We start from the raw sequence: 18,057 nt of genomic DNA on the forward strand, positions 1-18,057 counted from the left end.
GTGTCTCGTTACCCAGGTTTGTCCTGTGAGATTGATTTTTAAAACAAATAACTAAATGATTACTCTTGATTCTAGCCTACCTGTAAATAGCGTATTTGTAGTTAGAAAATAATAAACATTAATACAAAAACAGTTTATGGTGGAGAGATGTTGCTATATCATTGACTACTCTCGTATTCAGAATAGCAAGTCATTTTGAATCTGAGAAAAGAGGCATAGCCAACACAACAATTAGGAATGTCCAAAGAAAAACAAAAGAAGCCACTGGTGTACTGAGTAATATAGAGAACCGACGGCAAAGGAAAGCAACAACAGTTGATGACAGACGTATTTTGATAGCTGTGAATAAAATAACAAACAACAGTCGGTGGTGACAACCTCCACAGAACAGAGCTGAAGATTCCAAAATGCACTATTCGTAGACTTCATGAGTGGAAATATAGATCTCATCAGTAAGAATTAGAAAGCTAGGTTTAATTTTTACAGACACGAGCCAAAAACGTTCTCTACCAGAGTGATGGAAAGTCTGGAGGAAAAAACATCTGCTCTTGATCCAAACCATACAAGTGTTTCTGCAAAGCATGCTGGGGGTAGTGTCATGGTTTGGGCTTGCATGGCTGATACTGAAACAGATTCAATTACCTTTTTGTATGATATAGCTCACAACGGTAGCTGCAAAACAAATTTAGAGGTTTACAGAAAAAGTTTGTGTGACAATTTACAAAAAAATGAATCAAAAAGATTTGGAAGCTTAATACATTTGTTGCTGATAACTATTTTGTTTTGGTTTTTGACAGCACTTTGAGACTCTTGTACATGAAAGGTGCTGTAGAAATAAAGCCTATTATTATTAATCATGCAGCAAGATAAAGATCTACAACACGCTATAAACTCAATAAGAGATCAGAAAGAATAAATAGAAGGTTTTTGATTGGCTCAATCAGGCCCCAGCCCTTTACCCATTTGAACATGCATTTCACCTGCCAAAGAGAAGATTAAATGAACCTCAGCCAAACTTATGGAGGCTGCAGTAGCCTGGAAAAGCATATCAAAAGAAGAAACAACAATTTGTTGATGCCAGTGAGTCACAGGTGTGATAGTTACTGCAAACAAGGCAAATTGTCTATTTTTATAGCACTTTATCTAAAGCAATTTACAATGTTGCACAATTGACTCACCAAAATCTACTTGGGTTTCATTGACTTGCCCAAGGACACTTCAATATGAGGGACTGGGAATCAAACCACTGACCATGTGGCCTCTGCTCTACTTGATTTGCAACCAAGTTTTATTTATTTATCTATCATATTTGTGTCATTTGCTGTAAAGATGCTGTGTTCATCAGTTGTTTACCACATCAAGTTGTATTTATCATTAAATGAAAAATAAAACTCTGAACTTAAACCCAAATGTTCTCAATGTACAGAAAATATTAATTACAATGCTATTAAAATACTTTCAGTGGGCACTGTATATTACAAGACATATCATCTATTAAACCTATATTATAAATGCAATACCTTGCAACTCACAGGCAGTACTTGAGCCTACTGCTGCATAGAGCACAATTTGATGCAAATGTAACATGAGACACAGGGACAAAATTCCAGTATTATAACATTATCTGTAAAACAGTTTGTTTTTAAAAATAATTATTTGGAAAAGGCTTCTTAAAAACACATTGCCATCAGACATAGCACTGCCCAACATGCTCACTAGCTCATGTGACCTGCCAACAGAATGGTAGCTTAAAAATTGCTGATAGTGTTATGATGGTGCAGCTGTGTTTTGCTGTAGAAAATGTACTGTATGTGTTTATCTTTGGAAGCATTCAAGTAGTGTACTATTATATGTTGCCCATTTACATTTACTTTTGTACCATAAAAGGAACAATGTTGGACACAATACATATTTTGTAGTATATAAATTAGCCATAATATTAAATTCTATAAAACCTAGGATATTCCTACAGTGCCTTAAAATATATTTCTACTTTTGCGTTAATGCTCTAGCAGGTTCTTGTAGTGCAACTACCCTGATGAGGGATCCACACACTGATATGTAAAACTTTTCGCATCAAATGAGATATTTCCCTCCTTCTGTCCTGCACTTCCTATATAATATTTCTTTAAAAAGCCTACTGTAAGTGATTGTCAACTTCATTTAGCTTTTTTGTGCTCTGATGCAAGCTTACTTGAGATGTAACCCTTCTGGTTCCTCTACGTCATTCTCATGGCAGTGAGCATGAGACACATCATGATGCTCTGCAGACTCCTCCACTGATCCTGTTGCATCCTTGACAGCCTGAGCAGAAGAATCATCTGCTGCTGACTCATTAGCAGAGGATGGGAAGAAATCGCTAGGAGATGGGTAGGGATGGTCTTCAGCTGAGACAGAAAGATTAGCTAAAGAGTGGAGAGACTCTACAGACCAAGGACCCATAGGTGGATGTGAGCTATCACTAGACTTGATGGGAGAACTTTGTGGATGTGTGGACTCTGGGACCAAGTGAGAGTGTTCAGCTGTGGGGACATCTGCAATAGACAAAATGTCAGCAGAAGCAAGAGCAGAGGTGAGGTCCATGCCTGCCCAGGAGCTCAGCTTTTGTGGCTCAGTCTGGTTGCCTGCTGATGACAGCACACTGTCCTCCAGCTCCTCTGTACAGCACAAAATGAAATACAGTCTAAATTAACAGCTAAGTCTATACACACTCCTGGACTCTGACATGAAATACTGCTGTGTTAACTCACCAACACCAGAGACGTCACTTTCCTCCTCCTCATGCATAGCCAGAGATGTGCTGTTCATGTCAATGGATGAGGTGGACAGATCCAACCTGTCTAAGAAATCTGCACCATATAGATTCATTGCTGCCACTTCAGACTCTGAGAAACCTGTAAAATTAACACAGATACATATTAATACATTTTTTAATGAACACACAGTCGCCTCAAGTCAGATGAGGTCAATGTCATCTCTATACTGACCGGGGTCCATGACTCTCTGGATGGGTGGAGGTAGAGGGGGTTCCTGGAGAGTGACCTGCTCCAGGTCTAACACATCTTCATTATGGCTGGAAGGGGCCATCAATGGTGCCTGGAAACAAATGAGGTAAGATTTATTACTAGTGTCCCAGCTTTGTACTCATCTAACATGATTGGAAAACAGTCATTGTTCAGGAAAACTAAAGCAATACAAATAAAGACATCTGCTATTGTGTCTGCAGAGAGGAAGAACAATTAATGTACTATCTGAGCAATAAGGGACCAAGGTAAAAAGAGATTTTAAAGAAAAAACTGAGGATTATATTGGCTGTAGGTGTGAGTGGTTGTCTGTCTCCGTAGGTCTTTAAGTGTTGGGCCAGAGATAGTACAGAGTTTACCCTGCCTCTCGCCCAGTGACAGCTGGGATAGGCTCCATTCCCCCTGCGACTAAACAGGTTTAACAATTACATATAATGAACATTGTAAGTTAGTTAAGTTTAGTAAGAAAATTCCACGCTGTCAGGTAGAAACAGATGTGCATTGCAGTATTTCAGCTTCATGTTGCATTGTAACATTTTGAGGGCAGTACAAATTCACTGTAGGTGGTGTACTGTAGGTGGATCAGATTCGAGATAGGGAAGGCAGTCTGGTTAGTGCATATGGTGCATTGCAATAGTCAAGCTGGGAAAGGGTTTAACCTTAGCCAGGATTTTCAGTTGAAACAAACTCGGCTTAACAACTGAGTTCATTTGATTATCAAATATAAAATCACTTTAAAAAAATAACACCCAGGTTTCTAACAGATGGTTTACAGTACGGTGATAAGGAGGAGAGATCATTGTTGAGGGAACCAAGGGAGTCAACAGGCCTAAAGTCCACAATCTCAGTTTTCTTTATTTAAGATGGTTGCCAGAGTCATGCAATTGGTTAATTGGAGATCACCTGAATTTAGTGATTGTGTTTCAAAGGACTGTAATAGAAATACACTTTAATGTATGAGGACCAGTTTCTAGTGTAATAGCGTCCTCACCAAATCTAAACCATGAAAACAAAGGAATATGCCAACCAACACCATGAAAATTCTAAAACAAAATTAAAAGCAGAAGTCAGGGAGATCAACACAAGAAATGACAGCAATATGATCATGCATAAATCTATGTAGAGCAGGCTGTGCTCACTGTGCTAGGAGACTAGTGGTTGGACTCAAAGACACTTATGTTTCTGATAGCGTTATTATCTTCAGCAGTTGAGATGTAGAGAGTGTGTACATAAAACAACAACCGTTGTTTTTCACAGTCGTAATCTCTATTCTGATGGGCATAAAGCTGAATTTTGATTTCACCAGTCCTTAAGAGACTTCTTCAAGTTCAGAGATTACCTAATGCCTTTTGGCTGATATTTTATTAGACCTTTTTTTCTTTTTACCACTAAAGAACGCAGGCAGCATGTTAGCTAGATAAATCTCTCCCATCCTTTTGGCTGATATTTTATTAGACCTTTTTTTCTTTTTACCACTAAAGAACGCAGGCAGCATGTTAGCTAGATAAATCTCTCCCATCTCAGCTGTTGAAGCTCATAACGTCAAGCATTTGCGTCTGAACAGCACCTTTGTGATAGCACTATTGGAAGTGTACCTCTGTGAATCCATCTCTTGGCAGCATTGGAGACAGTTTCTCCTCTGGAACAGGGGTGGGAGGTTTTGGTGCCAAAACCTTAGGAGATGCAGGGATTCGGTGAAGGTAGCCATAACCAATGCCACAGCCCAAACTAAGAGGAACAGTTTCATATTTTTTAGCTTTCTATTTTATATTATTTTGCATTATAATATAATTAATTTCATACATTTTACAATATAAATTAATGCTGTACAAATAACCCTAAACATTCCCAGTATGATCACATTAATTGGGCAACTGAAGTTGCTTTGCCTTGACTCATTCAAATGCACAATAGGAATACAATAGGAGTATCTGTGTATTGTCACCTACCTGCCTTCTCCTCCCCATGCACCATTTGGTGTGACCACAACCTCTCTGCACGCATCTGTCTGTGCATTATACACCAGCAACTTCAGAGGCTTGCCCTCATGGGCCTCAATCAGTGAGAAGAAGTCTTCTGACTAGAGATTAGAAACATATACATAACCACAAAACATTTTTTTTCAAAGACATCCTTATAAAAGCAAGTTATGTTAAATTCTAGTTAAATCCCACTTCAAAGCACGCATGCACTGTAGCACAATATGTGAAACTGGGTGACCAAATGAATGATGATTAAGATATATTTTTATATATTAAAAGAATCTTACATCTTGCAAAACCTGATCTGCTCCAACAATATAGTCACAGTGGGGCTGAAGCCCTGCCGAGGCAGCAGGTGAATTGGCCTCTACATCCTAGAGGCAAGGAGAATCAGTTATAGAGCAAACAAATTATGAAGGTATGATGGGTTCATTACTGAAGAGACAGGTTTTCCTAGTTCTTGATGAAGCAGCTCACCAACACGTGCCAGACATTCTCATTGGCTCCTTGATAACTGCAGAATCGAACACTGGCACCAAGCAGACCCTGGCCCCCCCACAGGCTACTGGGCACCACCTCCAGCTCACGAAGTTTTGTGGTTTTAGTGCTGTACACCTCCATCTTCACTGCTGTCTCCATGTTTGCCTTAAGGAGCTCCTTCAGCAGATCATTCTCCTCATTCTGGTGTACCGTCAAGAAAGGGTTTAAAATTTAAACTGGTTAAGATGCTGTAGATACATGGTAGAGAATAAGCTTCTACTTTTAATATTGCTGCACCCTATGTTTTTGTACTTTAATTAGGACCATCTTGTGCTCTGTATCAACTGATAATAAACTTACAAGTCTTTTGTTGTCCAAAGACAGAATGAAGTCAAAGAACGGCTGCAGTCCTGCTTTCTCTGCAGGGGAATTTGGCTGCACCTGTTAAAACATTGACACATCTTTTTAACATTTACTATAATAATGTAAATTGGGTTTTACGATTTTAAAATATTAAAAAGTATGTTTAATATTTCTTGCTTATTTGTTTGATTGTCTGTTTCCAACGATCTTGGGTTGATTGAGAAATCTACAGTCCAAAGTTCAAAAGCATTTCATTTCAAATTACATTAAAAACAGAGAAACAGTAAATATTCCATTTTAAGAAGCAAGAAGCACTTTATGTTTAGCATTTTAGCTAATCGCAGTTTTGCTCGATCGATTTTTCAGCTAGCCTTAATTATTTGGCCACTAATGCAATGTATCATTAGTTAATGTTACAATCGTAATTTATTTTAGCAGTACTGGAATCCAAAAAAATTTGGATTCTTCGCTATATTATATTGTTATATTTTATTATGGTATTCTAGCTATAGCATTAGCAACAGGCGTTCATCATGTATGAACGTCTTTGACGATTAAATGATGAAAATATATGACGCTATCCTCTCAATGTATACCGGGTTATTAGAAGAATTTCTTTTAAACAATTAAATTCATTTTTATTTAAAATAAATAGCATAAAAGTTTCTATTGCATAACTATGACCACAGTGCCACCTCATCGGGTTTTAGTAGTAAGTCTGCAGTTACTATTTCGCCGACACTAGGCTAGCTGTTAGCATACAGCAACATTTCATGACAAGCTCTTCACACTGCTCCAAATTCAAAGGAAGCTGAGTCATTTTGAAAGCCTTACGCCGTGAACATGGTATCCGTGAGTTCCTCCTTCGGATACTTCTGAACTTTGCGACAGTCCCATTTCTTTCTGCCAAATATAAATAAAATTTCAGAAAATAAAAACAGTGCAAGAATGATTATCACAGTTGACAGTCCGTGGCCATCTTGTCTGTAGTCCAAAACAATCGAACGTCGCTACTACCGAACACCGGCGGCAGGCGCGCAAAGCGTTAAATTTAAAATCACATAAATGTTTAAACCAATTTTTGAACACAACAGATATGGATTTACAAATTTTGAGTAAGTACTTTTAAACAATAATGTCTCCTGCACTTAAAATAAAACATTAAAATATTAACTACACAGCTTTACTCGGACAAGTATAAAAACACATCATTCCTTTTCTTCTTGTTCTCTTTCTTTCAAACGATTTCCCATCTTACGCCAAAACCACTGACCTTTTTTTAGATTGAAAGTAAAGGCAGCTTCTGAACAATTTTGAGACCTTATCTCGTAGTTAATAGATACGTTTCTCGTAATTACGAGATCCGGGACTTCGGGATCTCGTAAAAATGAGAACGTTTCAGAACTTGCCCTAAATTAATCAGGTTTTTTGGATGTCTGCAGTATTTACATTAGTTCTGTGATAGTTTTCAATACTTTTATAACTCTATAATAAAACCGAACTTTTGATAGAGAATTCGGCTTTTTTATCTTTTCAAAATGTCAACACATAGGCAGTCAACTGAGCCTGGCTTTAAACTATAAAACAACATTCAATTTGCAGCCGACAATGTGACTCTTCGTATCCGTGGCAACAACATACTTCCTGTTTTCTGCAGAAGTTGGTCACAGGAGTTACGTCTTTAATGTTTACTGTTACGTTCTCTAAAATTCTATGTAGAAAACGAAACTCGGCAAATGATATTTAAGATCATATTTAGTAAGACTTTAAATCGCCTAAATAAAATTGAGAATTAAGAATTAAATTAGGTTCTGCTAAACCATGATGCCATTATCGACTCAAATAGCGACAAATTAATAACCACTCTAACCTTTCTACACATCTTGATCTCTGGAACTTGAGAAATGATTAAACACTGAATGTTAAAAGTGTTCACTCGTGAAAAGAGAAAAAGGAAGTCTTATGTGGCCATTGATCCAAAAAGTTGCACTGTGGGCTTCAACTTGGCCTCATTTTAAGCCTATATGTTTACTTTAAGCAACATTTAATATGCTAAATTGGCTATTAACGGTTAATTTTCGCTTTCTAGCATTGGGTGTACAGTAACAATAATTCATTGATTTCCTATGAAAACGAGTTATGGAGTATAGCCTTTAAATTCCTGCCTCAGAAGATACATAGAGCGTTATACTAAACATACAGCGTTATACTAAATGCTGCAAATTGAACTCGCTTTATAGCCTATTTGTTGATATTTTGATAAGCTTCTGTTAAGTTGTGTTTTACTATAGAGTTTTGGATGTAAAAACTATCACAGAACTACTGTCATGCTGAAGACATCCTAAAAACCTGATTAATCTAAGGCAGGTTCTGAAATGTTCTCATATTTATAATATTCTTATATCTTGTAATTACGAGATAAGGTCTCAAATGTTTTTCTTTGGGGAATGCAATGCACCGCCTTACAAATCACATCCTCCAAAATGAGAACAAATTGTACCAATTGTGATTGGTTACTGTGTCTAACAAACTTGACACCTGCTTGTATGCTAATGTCATATACAGATCAGTAAAAAGTATAAACGCCATCAAGATCATTACCTTCTTCAACACTGATATTCCTCCAACTACTTCATGTCTGCTCAGTTTCGGTTTCTACACGCTTCCAAAAACCTGATGATGTAAAATCAATAAATAAATAGTTTTATTTGATTCTCAAATACAAATATGTTTTAAAGTACATTTTAAGCATTGAAAGAATAATTCTCAATGAGCCAGGCAGATGTTAAAAAATTATTAACAACATTGAAGATTGAGACACGTGTGGACTACATATCTTGACCAACAACCAGAAAAGTATAGATATAGATCTACATTTTTTTATTGATGTTTTGTTTGCTCCATGCTTTCAAATGGTAACATTCTATAGCCCTACCCCTGTTAACTTTAGGTAACATTACTTTAAAAACTGCACACCCTTCATATATCTAAACCCAGTATCACCATGTATGTGAAGAAATTAAATAACATGTCAGAAATCATTACTTTGATTCATAAAAAAACATAACAAATGTTAGATTATTAAAGCGTGGTTTATCCAAAACAAAAATCAAATTAGTTTAGGGAATAGAAAAAATATCCAGCTAGAGAAAATATTTTTTTAAGTCTTCTTTGTACATTGAAATATTCTTACAAATACACAAGAAAATGCTCCTTAAATATATTTTTTCTCACAGAGCACCTTCTAATGTCACAAGAGTTACTTGAATCACCTACAAAAACTGATTGTCAGTGACTGAATAAACCTGTTCTGGGTTTGGTTCAGTCAGACCGATCAGAGATTCCAGGAGGTAGGTGCTTGATTCGTACTGTGGCAAACCGACGGAGCTAAACAACTGGAGATGGTGAAATCTCTCTGGATGTTTGTTTCCCTTAAATGAGCTGTGCAGTGGTCCTGAGGGGTAGTCACTGTCAAAGAACTCCAGGTCAGAGTCAGAGGACAGACTTAAGTCCATATATGCGCCTGTGGAGTAGTCCACAGTGGGAGAGGGGGTGGTTGGGAAGCCTTCGACAGAGTCATTGTCGAAGAAGTCTCTGGCTTGGTTTGCATTCTCATCAAGACAATCGGTCAGTGAGGTCCTCCTCATACTGTCTGTGAATGTGTTGGCTGTAAGTGGTCCCATATTGTCAGCAGTCAGTTTGTGAGTAGCAGAGTGCTGCATCAGTGGTTCTCCTGTTTGCCTCAGATTGCTGCAAGTACAGTAGTTATGATTTTCACAGATGTTAAAGGAGTTGGGCAACCCTCTGTCAACTTCAGTGAGTTTGTGACTACCACTGAAGCATCTTCCTGTATCGGAGTCAGAGGAGGAGTCGGAGGACTCAGTCATGTCGCTGCTGCAGGTGTTCTCCTCCACTTCCAAACGCTCTGGGATGAAATGGAAGGAAGGCGAGACAGGCATGGTGAGAGAAGGACAGTCTTCCTCTAAGGTGAACCCAAAGGGGCAGCTCTTGTCCTGTGCATTCTCCACTCTATGAGTCTCACTTTGGTCATCAAACTCTACAAGGTCCTCTGGCAGTCCTGTCTGGTCTACCTGGCTCAATGTTTCGTCCTGCAGTTGTCTCTCCAGTCCCAGTCTCATGATAGTGTGGATGTAATGGGTTCGCACACGTCTGGAGTCAAACTCTATGCGTCCCTGAGTGTTGCCACAGCCATCCTTAGTGCAGCCACATGGGAAGCCGAAGCGATCCATCTGATTTGAAAGGTAAAAGACAGCATTAGATGAGATTGACTGATGGGACATTGTTAGCAAAAAGTAATGCACAAACTGTTAATATAGACATAAATATATATCAACCAATTTTCATTTTTTAACAGAAACATTATTTTATTAATATTTTTTTCTTGAACACAAATAGAAAAACATATATTAAAGGTGCATGATACAAAATAATGTTGAATTACACATATTGTGATTTGGCACTATATAAATAAAGTTGAACTGAAGTGAACTGAAAATTTGTTGATAATGACTGGCTTGCAAACAAGGGATCTCCTCTAATTATAAAATATGTATTGGTTTGGATTGATTTTGAATTACAATAGCCTATCACCAATTCTATCACAGTGAATAATTATATTGTATTCATTGTCCATTTACCAGTACTTTATCTGAATCTACACCACATAGCCACATGGAAAGAATTCTTTTACCACTGTGCATTTTGAAATACAAAAACATCTATCTTTAATAATACAGTGAAGAGCAAGAGCAAACACAGTCATAGAAACAAGACTAAAAAGACTGGAACTATAGCAAGAGTCTGAATCAGTTTTCAATGTCATTTACATGTGCTCGCATGTTTTTTAACTGGACTGGACAGATGTTTCGAAATATGGTAAACCATATGGCAGTGTGTTGCCAGCAGTGAGGTAAAAGTACTCCTTGCTGGTCAAACAACAAAACTGCAATACTGGTAATTAAACAATTGTGTCGTCAAAGAGAAAAAAAAAGTTGAGGACTTTTATGCTGCTCATTACATTTTTTTTTTACATGTGGCCGATATGCATATGAGATTCTTAACCAGTTCAAATTCCAAATGCCACATTCAAATTTATCCAGATGTAGAGATAAAGTAACAAAATTGCTAAACACTCCTACATTACATAATATGCCAGAGTGACTGTTGTGCAGTGTGTTCCAGCTTGACTAAAGTGTTTATTTGCATGAAAAAGAGTCATACCTGGCACTTGATGCCTGCCAGGGTGCATGCACAGGTCTCTGGCTCGCAAAAGCCTTGGCAGTCGCATCCACAAGCCTCTCTAGAGAGTCGCAGGGCATGAAGCTGCTTCTTCTCTTCTCTGTCAATACACTTAACTCCTGCCACCTGAAGGAGTGCCTGCCGCTGTTTGGAGGAGTATGGCTTAAGGACACTTCCATCCTCCAACTCAGCATCACTGATGTGGATGTCAATGTTTTCATCCAGTGTGAGCCTGTCAGCTTTTTGCTGATCAGTGGCACTTATTTTGTTTTTCAGGGCCTTGAACCTCTCTGCTCTTAGTCGTTCTTGGAGCCTCACTCTCTGCCTGTGCTGCTGTTCCAGTGCATGTTCTGCCACTGTGTACCTTTGGAAGGCACTGTGTCTCTGCACCATGCCGAGGGTTGCGCCTCCACGGCTGGGTACACTGGTGAAGCCCTGGCACCGTGAAAAACTGAACACTGTCACCTGGTCAAATCTCACATTGCGCTTTGAACCTTTAAGCTTGGGCCTCTTCAGGATTGACCGAACTGGTTGGGTTAGAGAAGAACACACATAAAACACAAAAAAATTAGTCAGATCTAGTTTTGAATTGATTGTCATTTGCTTTAACAATGGGAACATAGCCAGGAGGGACTGAGAATCAAACCACTGACCCTGTGGTCCTAAATAACTTATCTACAGCCATCCCTTCCTTACAAATAAATGTCAGAGGTACTGTCCATGTTAACCTAAATTAACTTTAAGAGCAATGCCTAGAAGTGCTTCCTAAATAGTTTGAGATATTTATGATATCCCAACCTGCGACCTGAATGGTAACTCAAGTTGAGCATTCTGTAGGTCTCTGAGTGGCAGCTAGGTGGCACACTACAGGTGTTTCACTATACTGTTCTGGGTCAATAGTGGAACATATGTACAGGTCTAGAGGAAACTTCAACAAATCGATCAACAGCATAAAAAGAAAATATGGGAATTAATGTTTAACTACTTTAATTTGGAGGTTTACCAAAATGCAATTAGACTCTATATACCAGTTTACACTTGTGTAGTTTATATTTTTGTCTTCAACAAACTGCTTGACCCTCACACATAACTGAGGATGACACATAACTGAGCTCTACAAGTCAGTAAACAGAGAGCAGCTGACCAAGCTTGTCCCAGCTGCTGTGTCTGCCTACAAAAAACTCCACCCTGGGGCACTGTTTGCATCTAGTTGTGAGGCTTGGTAACAAACCTCATACTACAAGACTGGAAGTGTAATACATAAGCTTTAGGAATTCACAAAAATACCTGCAGATTATTTGGTCATTGCAGGCCATGTGTGCATCTTGGTGATATCTGAGTAAAGACAGTGGATATGACTTATTTAAAGGGACCTTGCTATTCAAATTGATTCCACAACATGCTATTGCTCAGGCAAATGATTGTCTACACAACCCAACAGACAGTCCGGAGGCGAGTTGTTCCTTGTGGGTTATCTAGAACGGCCCTAAGGTTAGCGTTTTCAGCCCTGTCATATCATGACAAGGCTGCAGCAGGTTGATAAGAGACACGCCTATAAAACACTGCAGATAAGGAAGGGGTTTGCATTATTTTAAAGAGAGTAAAAAGAAAACAGTGGTTGTTAGTTTGAAGACTTACTGGGTGAACTGGTGGGCGAAGAAGGGCTTTGACGCATGAAAGTTTGGTCAGAGGAGCTGTTCTCCCCATCTGACTCCCACTCTGAGGAGGCAGGCGAAGATAGGGAGGATGGAGGAGAGGAGGATAAGTAACAGGGGTCATCATTCACCTCTGCAAACTTTCTCTTAAAGATGGCTCTCATTGTTTGGCTGTAGGGGTTTATATACTTTCTGTATCAGCAAAAAGGAAAAAAATAGACATTGCTTTAAATATTTATCATACTATGGTAACAAATGCACAGATCAATACTCTAAGAGCAAAGAACAAGCTATACATTCTGTGGCTTTATCCAAAGAGCAGCACTCATTTCAGCAGTCCTTACCCAGGACCATTATGTAACTCAGTAAACTAATAACAGAATAACAATTCACTTACACAGCAACAAATGTGTCCTCTTCTGTTTGAGCAAGTAAATGCACACAGTCAAATAAAACATCTTTTGAAAAGGACAACTAGAGGAATGAGAGCTCTTTCACACTGAAGGCTGCAGCATTGCTGGTAGAGCCGGTTTCAGACCACAAGTTTGTTTAGGCTAATTCTGTCTTGATAGCAATTATCCTACAAACTGATGTTTCACAAGTGAGCAAATGTGGACTGAAAGCCTACTTTTGCCTATAACTATCTAAGCACTTGAGAAAGTAAAAACAAAGAATCAACAGCTCCTTTTCTTTTCTCTGCAGAGTAATTAACATTCCAATGATTCCTCAAGTTTTTTGTGAAGAATATGTGGAAATGGAGCATCCAATGGCTGTGAGTTATGAGCTGGGGGTTGCAGTGGTTCAAGTGGCTGCTATTTTTGGATGTGAACATAGAAGCTACATCCAAACATGAGTAATTTTAGGGTTACAAGTTTTAGCAGGGTGTTTCAAAGCTAGAAGAAAACTGAAAATCTAAACAGAGTATGTTGTTGAAAAGAGTGGTGTTTGTATGTTGTATGTTATTCATCTAGTCATACACAGTCTCTGTTACACAAGTAAACTTGGCAATATGGGTAGAAACTAATAATTGCAATCACTGGAATTAAACCTGAAATTAATTACTATGACTAATCATTTGAATATTTTTCTTGATTAATTAGCTTGCTTCTTTGAATGTCAGAAAAGTAAAAATGCATTATTTTCTGATCAACATTTCAAAACACAGACAAGGGAAACTAGCAAAAACTAATTTTGGGAATTACTAAAAATGCTACTAATTAATTTTCTGCTTACTGACTAATAAACGTCTAATCATTTCCATTCTAAGCTGATTTATTTTGCTAGCAGCAGTGAATAGTCAATAATAATACAGTACTTTATACCTAATACACTACAGAACCTGTTTAGGGACTCAAATTGTTGGAACAACACCTTCCTCATGTGTAGTTTATTAAAATTTAGAATGAGAAATGTGTAAGGTTACGAGTAGGTTAAAGTGTAATAGTTGGGGTAAGTCTCCAGGTAATGAAAATAAAGTCAGTGTCAACTATCTACAAGTGATGACAACAAACTTGTGTGTGCACTCAGTAAGCAACTTCCTGGATCCCCCAGCAAATATGAGATGAAACAAGAGACAGCTCGTGGTGCCATTTCACTGTTTGCCTCTGCTACAACACACTGAAAACACATCTACATGGTTTTTCCTATAAACCAAATCACAATATTTCTAATCAAAGTTCCATTGCTTTATTATTGTGCCCGTCTCCAGTCTCCTTTGTAGCCTACCACATGCATCGCATTTAAAAATTTGACAGAGTAGAAAAGAATTTACGTGTGGGTGTCCACTAAGACCGAATCAATAATTTAAAGCATCACAGCAACAGCAGGAGGGTACACGTGAGCGTTCACGTCCACTACCCTGCAGCAGAAGTTACAATTTACACTTAATACTGACAGAGCGTCTTATAGTGACAGAGTTGGAGGAAAAACTACCATGACGCACAATGTGTTCACAATAATTTCCTCACTGCGTTCAAACACTCTTTTAATCCCCACAGGAATGTTACACGGGAGTCACAGGGAAGTTTCACCGGAGGAGTGCAGGAGTCGTTTCCGGTTTGGCATAATAACAGTGATTAGGCAGCTGACCTCTTCAACCCTCGCGGAGACACACGGTGATCATGTCAGCTACAATGGTATCACTGTTCTCCCTGTGCGCCCGCTTTCTTTTCACTGACAGGCACATTTAAACCATAACTAACTTCCTCTGCTATTTAAGAGCAGGCACTAAGCCGAGTACGTTTGATAGAAGGTTGTCCTAACAGAAAGAGCCCACTATTTAGACTTAATAGGAACGTCAATCAATAGTAAGTAGTAGTTTGGTTAAGTAGAAATAACGGTGATCCACCTAAATTTCTCAGTAATCGAAGTTCTAAATAAACATAATACTAAATGATAAACCTGTAACACGATAGTGATTTTATATAAACTAATTAACTGACAGACACATAATCGTAAAGACTGTTGGAGAACGACTTTTCGCTGGTTACTTACCACAAATGAAGAGACAGCATAATAGACAAAGACGGCTGAAAGTGACACGAAGTTACGGGTCTTATCTGCGCTCCAGCCAGCTGAGCATTGTGTGTCCTCAGTGTTTAAGTGAAGCTGCACAGTAGTACCAGTGTGAACATGAAAGGACTGTGCGAGGAGCTCCCAAAGACACCGCATTCAGTGACAAGAGAGTTCTACCCCCCGGCGCCTTGCACTGGAGTACTTCGAATCCACTTGCTAACGTTATTCCGTGTGTTATGTCTGCCCACTAAAACACAACGCAACGTAATACCTAGCTCGATGCCGTAACGATGTTGTTCGGTCTGAATCCGTTCAAAGTTGCAAAGACCCAAACAACCAAACTTGGAATACTCTAACTTAGAAAAAAAAGTTTTTTTTTTAAGGTTATTCAAGCAGCTACAGCTAATATTTTCTTTGACATTTGTAGTTAGTCTAGGTAGCCGTTTAAAAACAGTGGCACCGAAACCGGAAGTACCTAGGTAGGATTCCTCTCGCTCTACATAAGTTGTCTCTGCGGCCCCGACTGTCTTGACGCAGATGGTGACACACACAGAGCAGGGAGACGCTCATGACTGACGCTGCTGCCCACACGATGGTCCCTGTTGTATTCACAGTGCATTGTTTCAAGCGGCGATGTGGTGGCACATAAACAACCTTTAAACCTTCAGCTGATTATTTCTATCAGAGAAACATCGGGCACCATGTTGGATGCCACAATGTTCACGTTTCCCAGCAGCAGAACTTGTTTGTTATTTATGTCCAAACAAACAAAAGCAATTCAATAATATCTAGAAGGTGGAAAAAAACTCTACATGCATGAAAATAATAATTGGTATTTAAATAAGTAATGGTTACATTTTACAGTAGATCTAAGCAGTTGTCTAATATTAAAATCTTTATGGCATGTTCTTGTTTTCATAGACTCCAAGGTCTTTTGTGTCTATGAAAATAGCTTTCCACAACCTATTAAAACACAGCATTCTCCTTAAAGATGAGACACATATGCTTGGCATTCACATTACCATTACTGTAATATGAGTCACTGTCGCTCCTTGGTTGGAAATTACACTTTTATTCTGACACTCCTAAACTCCAGGAACCTCCCTGATAGCTGGAAATGGGCAGGACTATGGATTTTAGTGAGAAACCTCTCCCCCTTTAAAATCTCCACCCCGCTTTTATGTTCTGTCTACTTCTTATAAACAGATGTTGGCAAATGTCCAAGATTATGTGCACATAGTATGCACACCTCCATTTCAAACTACAGGATTGGAAAGGCTGAAGTGACTGGATTACATTCCGGTAATTGAATTGAAAAATCATATAGGATACTCTGTGTTTCACAATGGGAGGAAAATGGAGGTCAGCGCTCCGAAAGCCAAACAGAGCAGCAGATTAACAGATTGACAGACAGATGAACAGATCAAAATAAGCTTTAGCCTCTACCTCCACTTTGACACACATCAGTGTTACAGTTTGAAGAGTCAAACAAAAACAGCACCAACACCTTGAATACCTGTTGGTCCAGACACACGTCCTGATTTCAGTTCTCAGTGGAAGTGTGTGTATGAGAGTGTGACCCACTTATTCTGGGATCACTAAAGTACAAATATGTGTTTCTAGTGCATTGACCTGCTAGAGTAGGAGAGTGTGCAGCAGAAAAAAAGGAACATAATTAACAAAAATGATTTTTTAGTTAAGGTTTGAAATTAGTCAGCTGTGAATCAGTGTAAAGATTTTACACAGTACTTAATGTCAGGTAGAATGTACAGCTTTAAGGCACATCCAGTCTTTGTTTTCTTTGTGTGACTTACTCATAACACATTATCAAAGTGTTACGTGCAGGCTTCATGGCTATATATAGTACAATCACACTGTGTGGACAGAAATATATTTTTGCATTACAGTTGGAGTTTCCTGTTCCTTTTACACCATGTGTCATGGAAGAAAAGTAACATTTGACTCAAACAGCACGGCAATTACCAATTTTAGTTCAGGATGTACAGCGATGACAAATTGTCTTTCGCAATTTTATTTATTTAGTTTATCAGTGAAGACATCAGTGCTTGACCGACCCATATTCATAACCTGATTTCTTTGCATTTTTCAGACATAAATCTAGTCACATATAAGAAGTAACATGTTTCTACAGCAGGTTCATTATTAAGAGCTACTTTCTTCTAAGATGTTATCCACTCATATTCTGTGTCTGACAGATATCTGCTCATACAGTCATGTTACATAACTTCTAGTTAACCTACATTCTGATGGTCTGTCAGGTTTCTGCCACTGGCTCTTGTGATGCTCTTTTCTCAGTCAAGCTGTGCCAATGATAGCCCACATACAGCAATATAGTGAAGGAGCTTGACAAAGCTTCAGGCATGTGCCCCAGTAATTCTTTCGTTCCTGTGCATTCGAGCTCAGGGATTTACCCCCTTTTCAAATACCACTGTCAGTATTCCTAGGTGTAAAAGGAAGTATCAGATACTGTTGCAGTGTAGTTTATTGCTTTCCAGTCGGGTAGTAATGAGAGGTGCCAACAAGAGCCACATGCTGCGGTTTGACTGTTTTACAGTTTTATAGTACATGCTTCCATGACAACACAATCAGATATGATAAATAGACAGCAGAGTACTCTGATGATGTCAAAGTCAAAATACCACAGTGGAACACTTTTATTCTTTTATTGGAATTTGTATTTAATACTAACTTAATACTATTGGATTGGAGTCTTATTTATCTTAACTTAAGCAATTACACGATTATGTAATTGTTAAAGAT

General features: G+C 38.5%; 2 protein-coding genes across 3 annotated transcripts; both read right to left on the reverse strand.

Annotated features, from left to right (window-relative positions):
• Nucleotides 1–453: 453 nt before the first annotated feature.
• gorasp1a (golgi reassembly stacking protein 1a) lies at nucleotides 454–6,848 on the reverse strand. 2 transcript variants are annotated; one of them, XM_067474394.1, is made up of 9 exons: nucleotides 6,683–6,848; nucleotides 5,846–5,926; nucleotides 5,483–5,686; nucleotides 5,293–5,379; nucleotides 4,973–5,103; nucleotides 4,591–4,696; nucleotides 2,988–3,096; nucleotides 2,751–2,894; nucleotides 454–2,657 (listed from the first exon to the last, which is right to left on the reverse strand). In XM_067474394.1, the coding sequence occupies exons 1-9, from the start codon at nucleotides 6,743–6,745 to the stop codon at nucleotides 2,191–2,193; spliced, it is 1,392 nt and encodes a 463-aa protein (XP_067330495.1). In that variant the 5' UTR covers nucleotides 6,746–6,848; the 3' UTR covers nucleotides 454–2,190. The 2 variants fall into 2 exon arrangements, with proteins under 2 accessions (XP_067330495.1, XP_067330494.1); XM_067474393.1 differs by having other exon boundaries at nucleotides 4,619–4,751; nucleotides 6,683–6,847.
• A 1,682-nt stretch (nucleotides 6,849–8,530) lies between these two features.
• Nucleotides 8,531–15,492, reverse strand: LOC137098792 (cysteine/serine-rich nuclear protein 1-like). Its single transcript, XM_067475409.1, has 4 exons — nucleotides 15,256–15,492; nucleotides 12,746–12,954; nucleotides 11,090–11,634; nucleotides 8,531–10,098 (listed from the first exon to the last, which is right to left on the reverse strand). Exons 2-4 carry the CDS (start codon nucleotides 12,924–12,926, stop codon nucleotides 9,121–9,123), a joined length of 1,704 nt encoding a protein of 567 aa, XP_067331510.1. The 5' UTR covers nucleotides 12,927–12,954; nucleotides 15,256–15,492; the 3' UTR covers nucleotides 8,531–9,120.
• Nucleotides 15,493–18,057: the final 2,565 nt, after the last annotated feature.

This window comes from Channa argus, chromosome 14 (genome assembly GCF_033026475.1).
Source record: "Channa argus isolate prfri chromosome 14, Channa argus male v1.0, whole genome shotgun sequence".
In the NCBI taxonomy this organism is placed as follows: domain Eukaryota; kingdom Metazoa; phylum Chordata; class Actinopteri; order Anabantiformes; family Channidae; genus Channa; species Channa argus.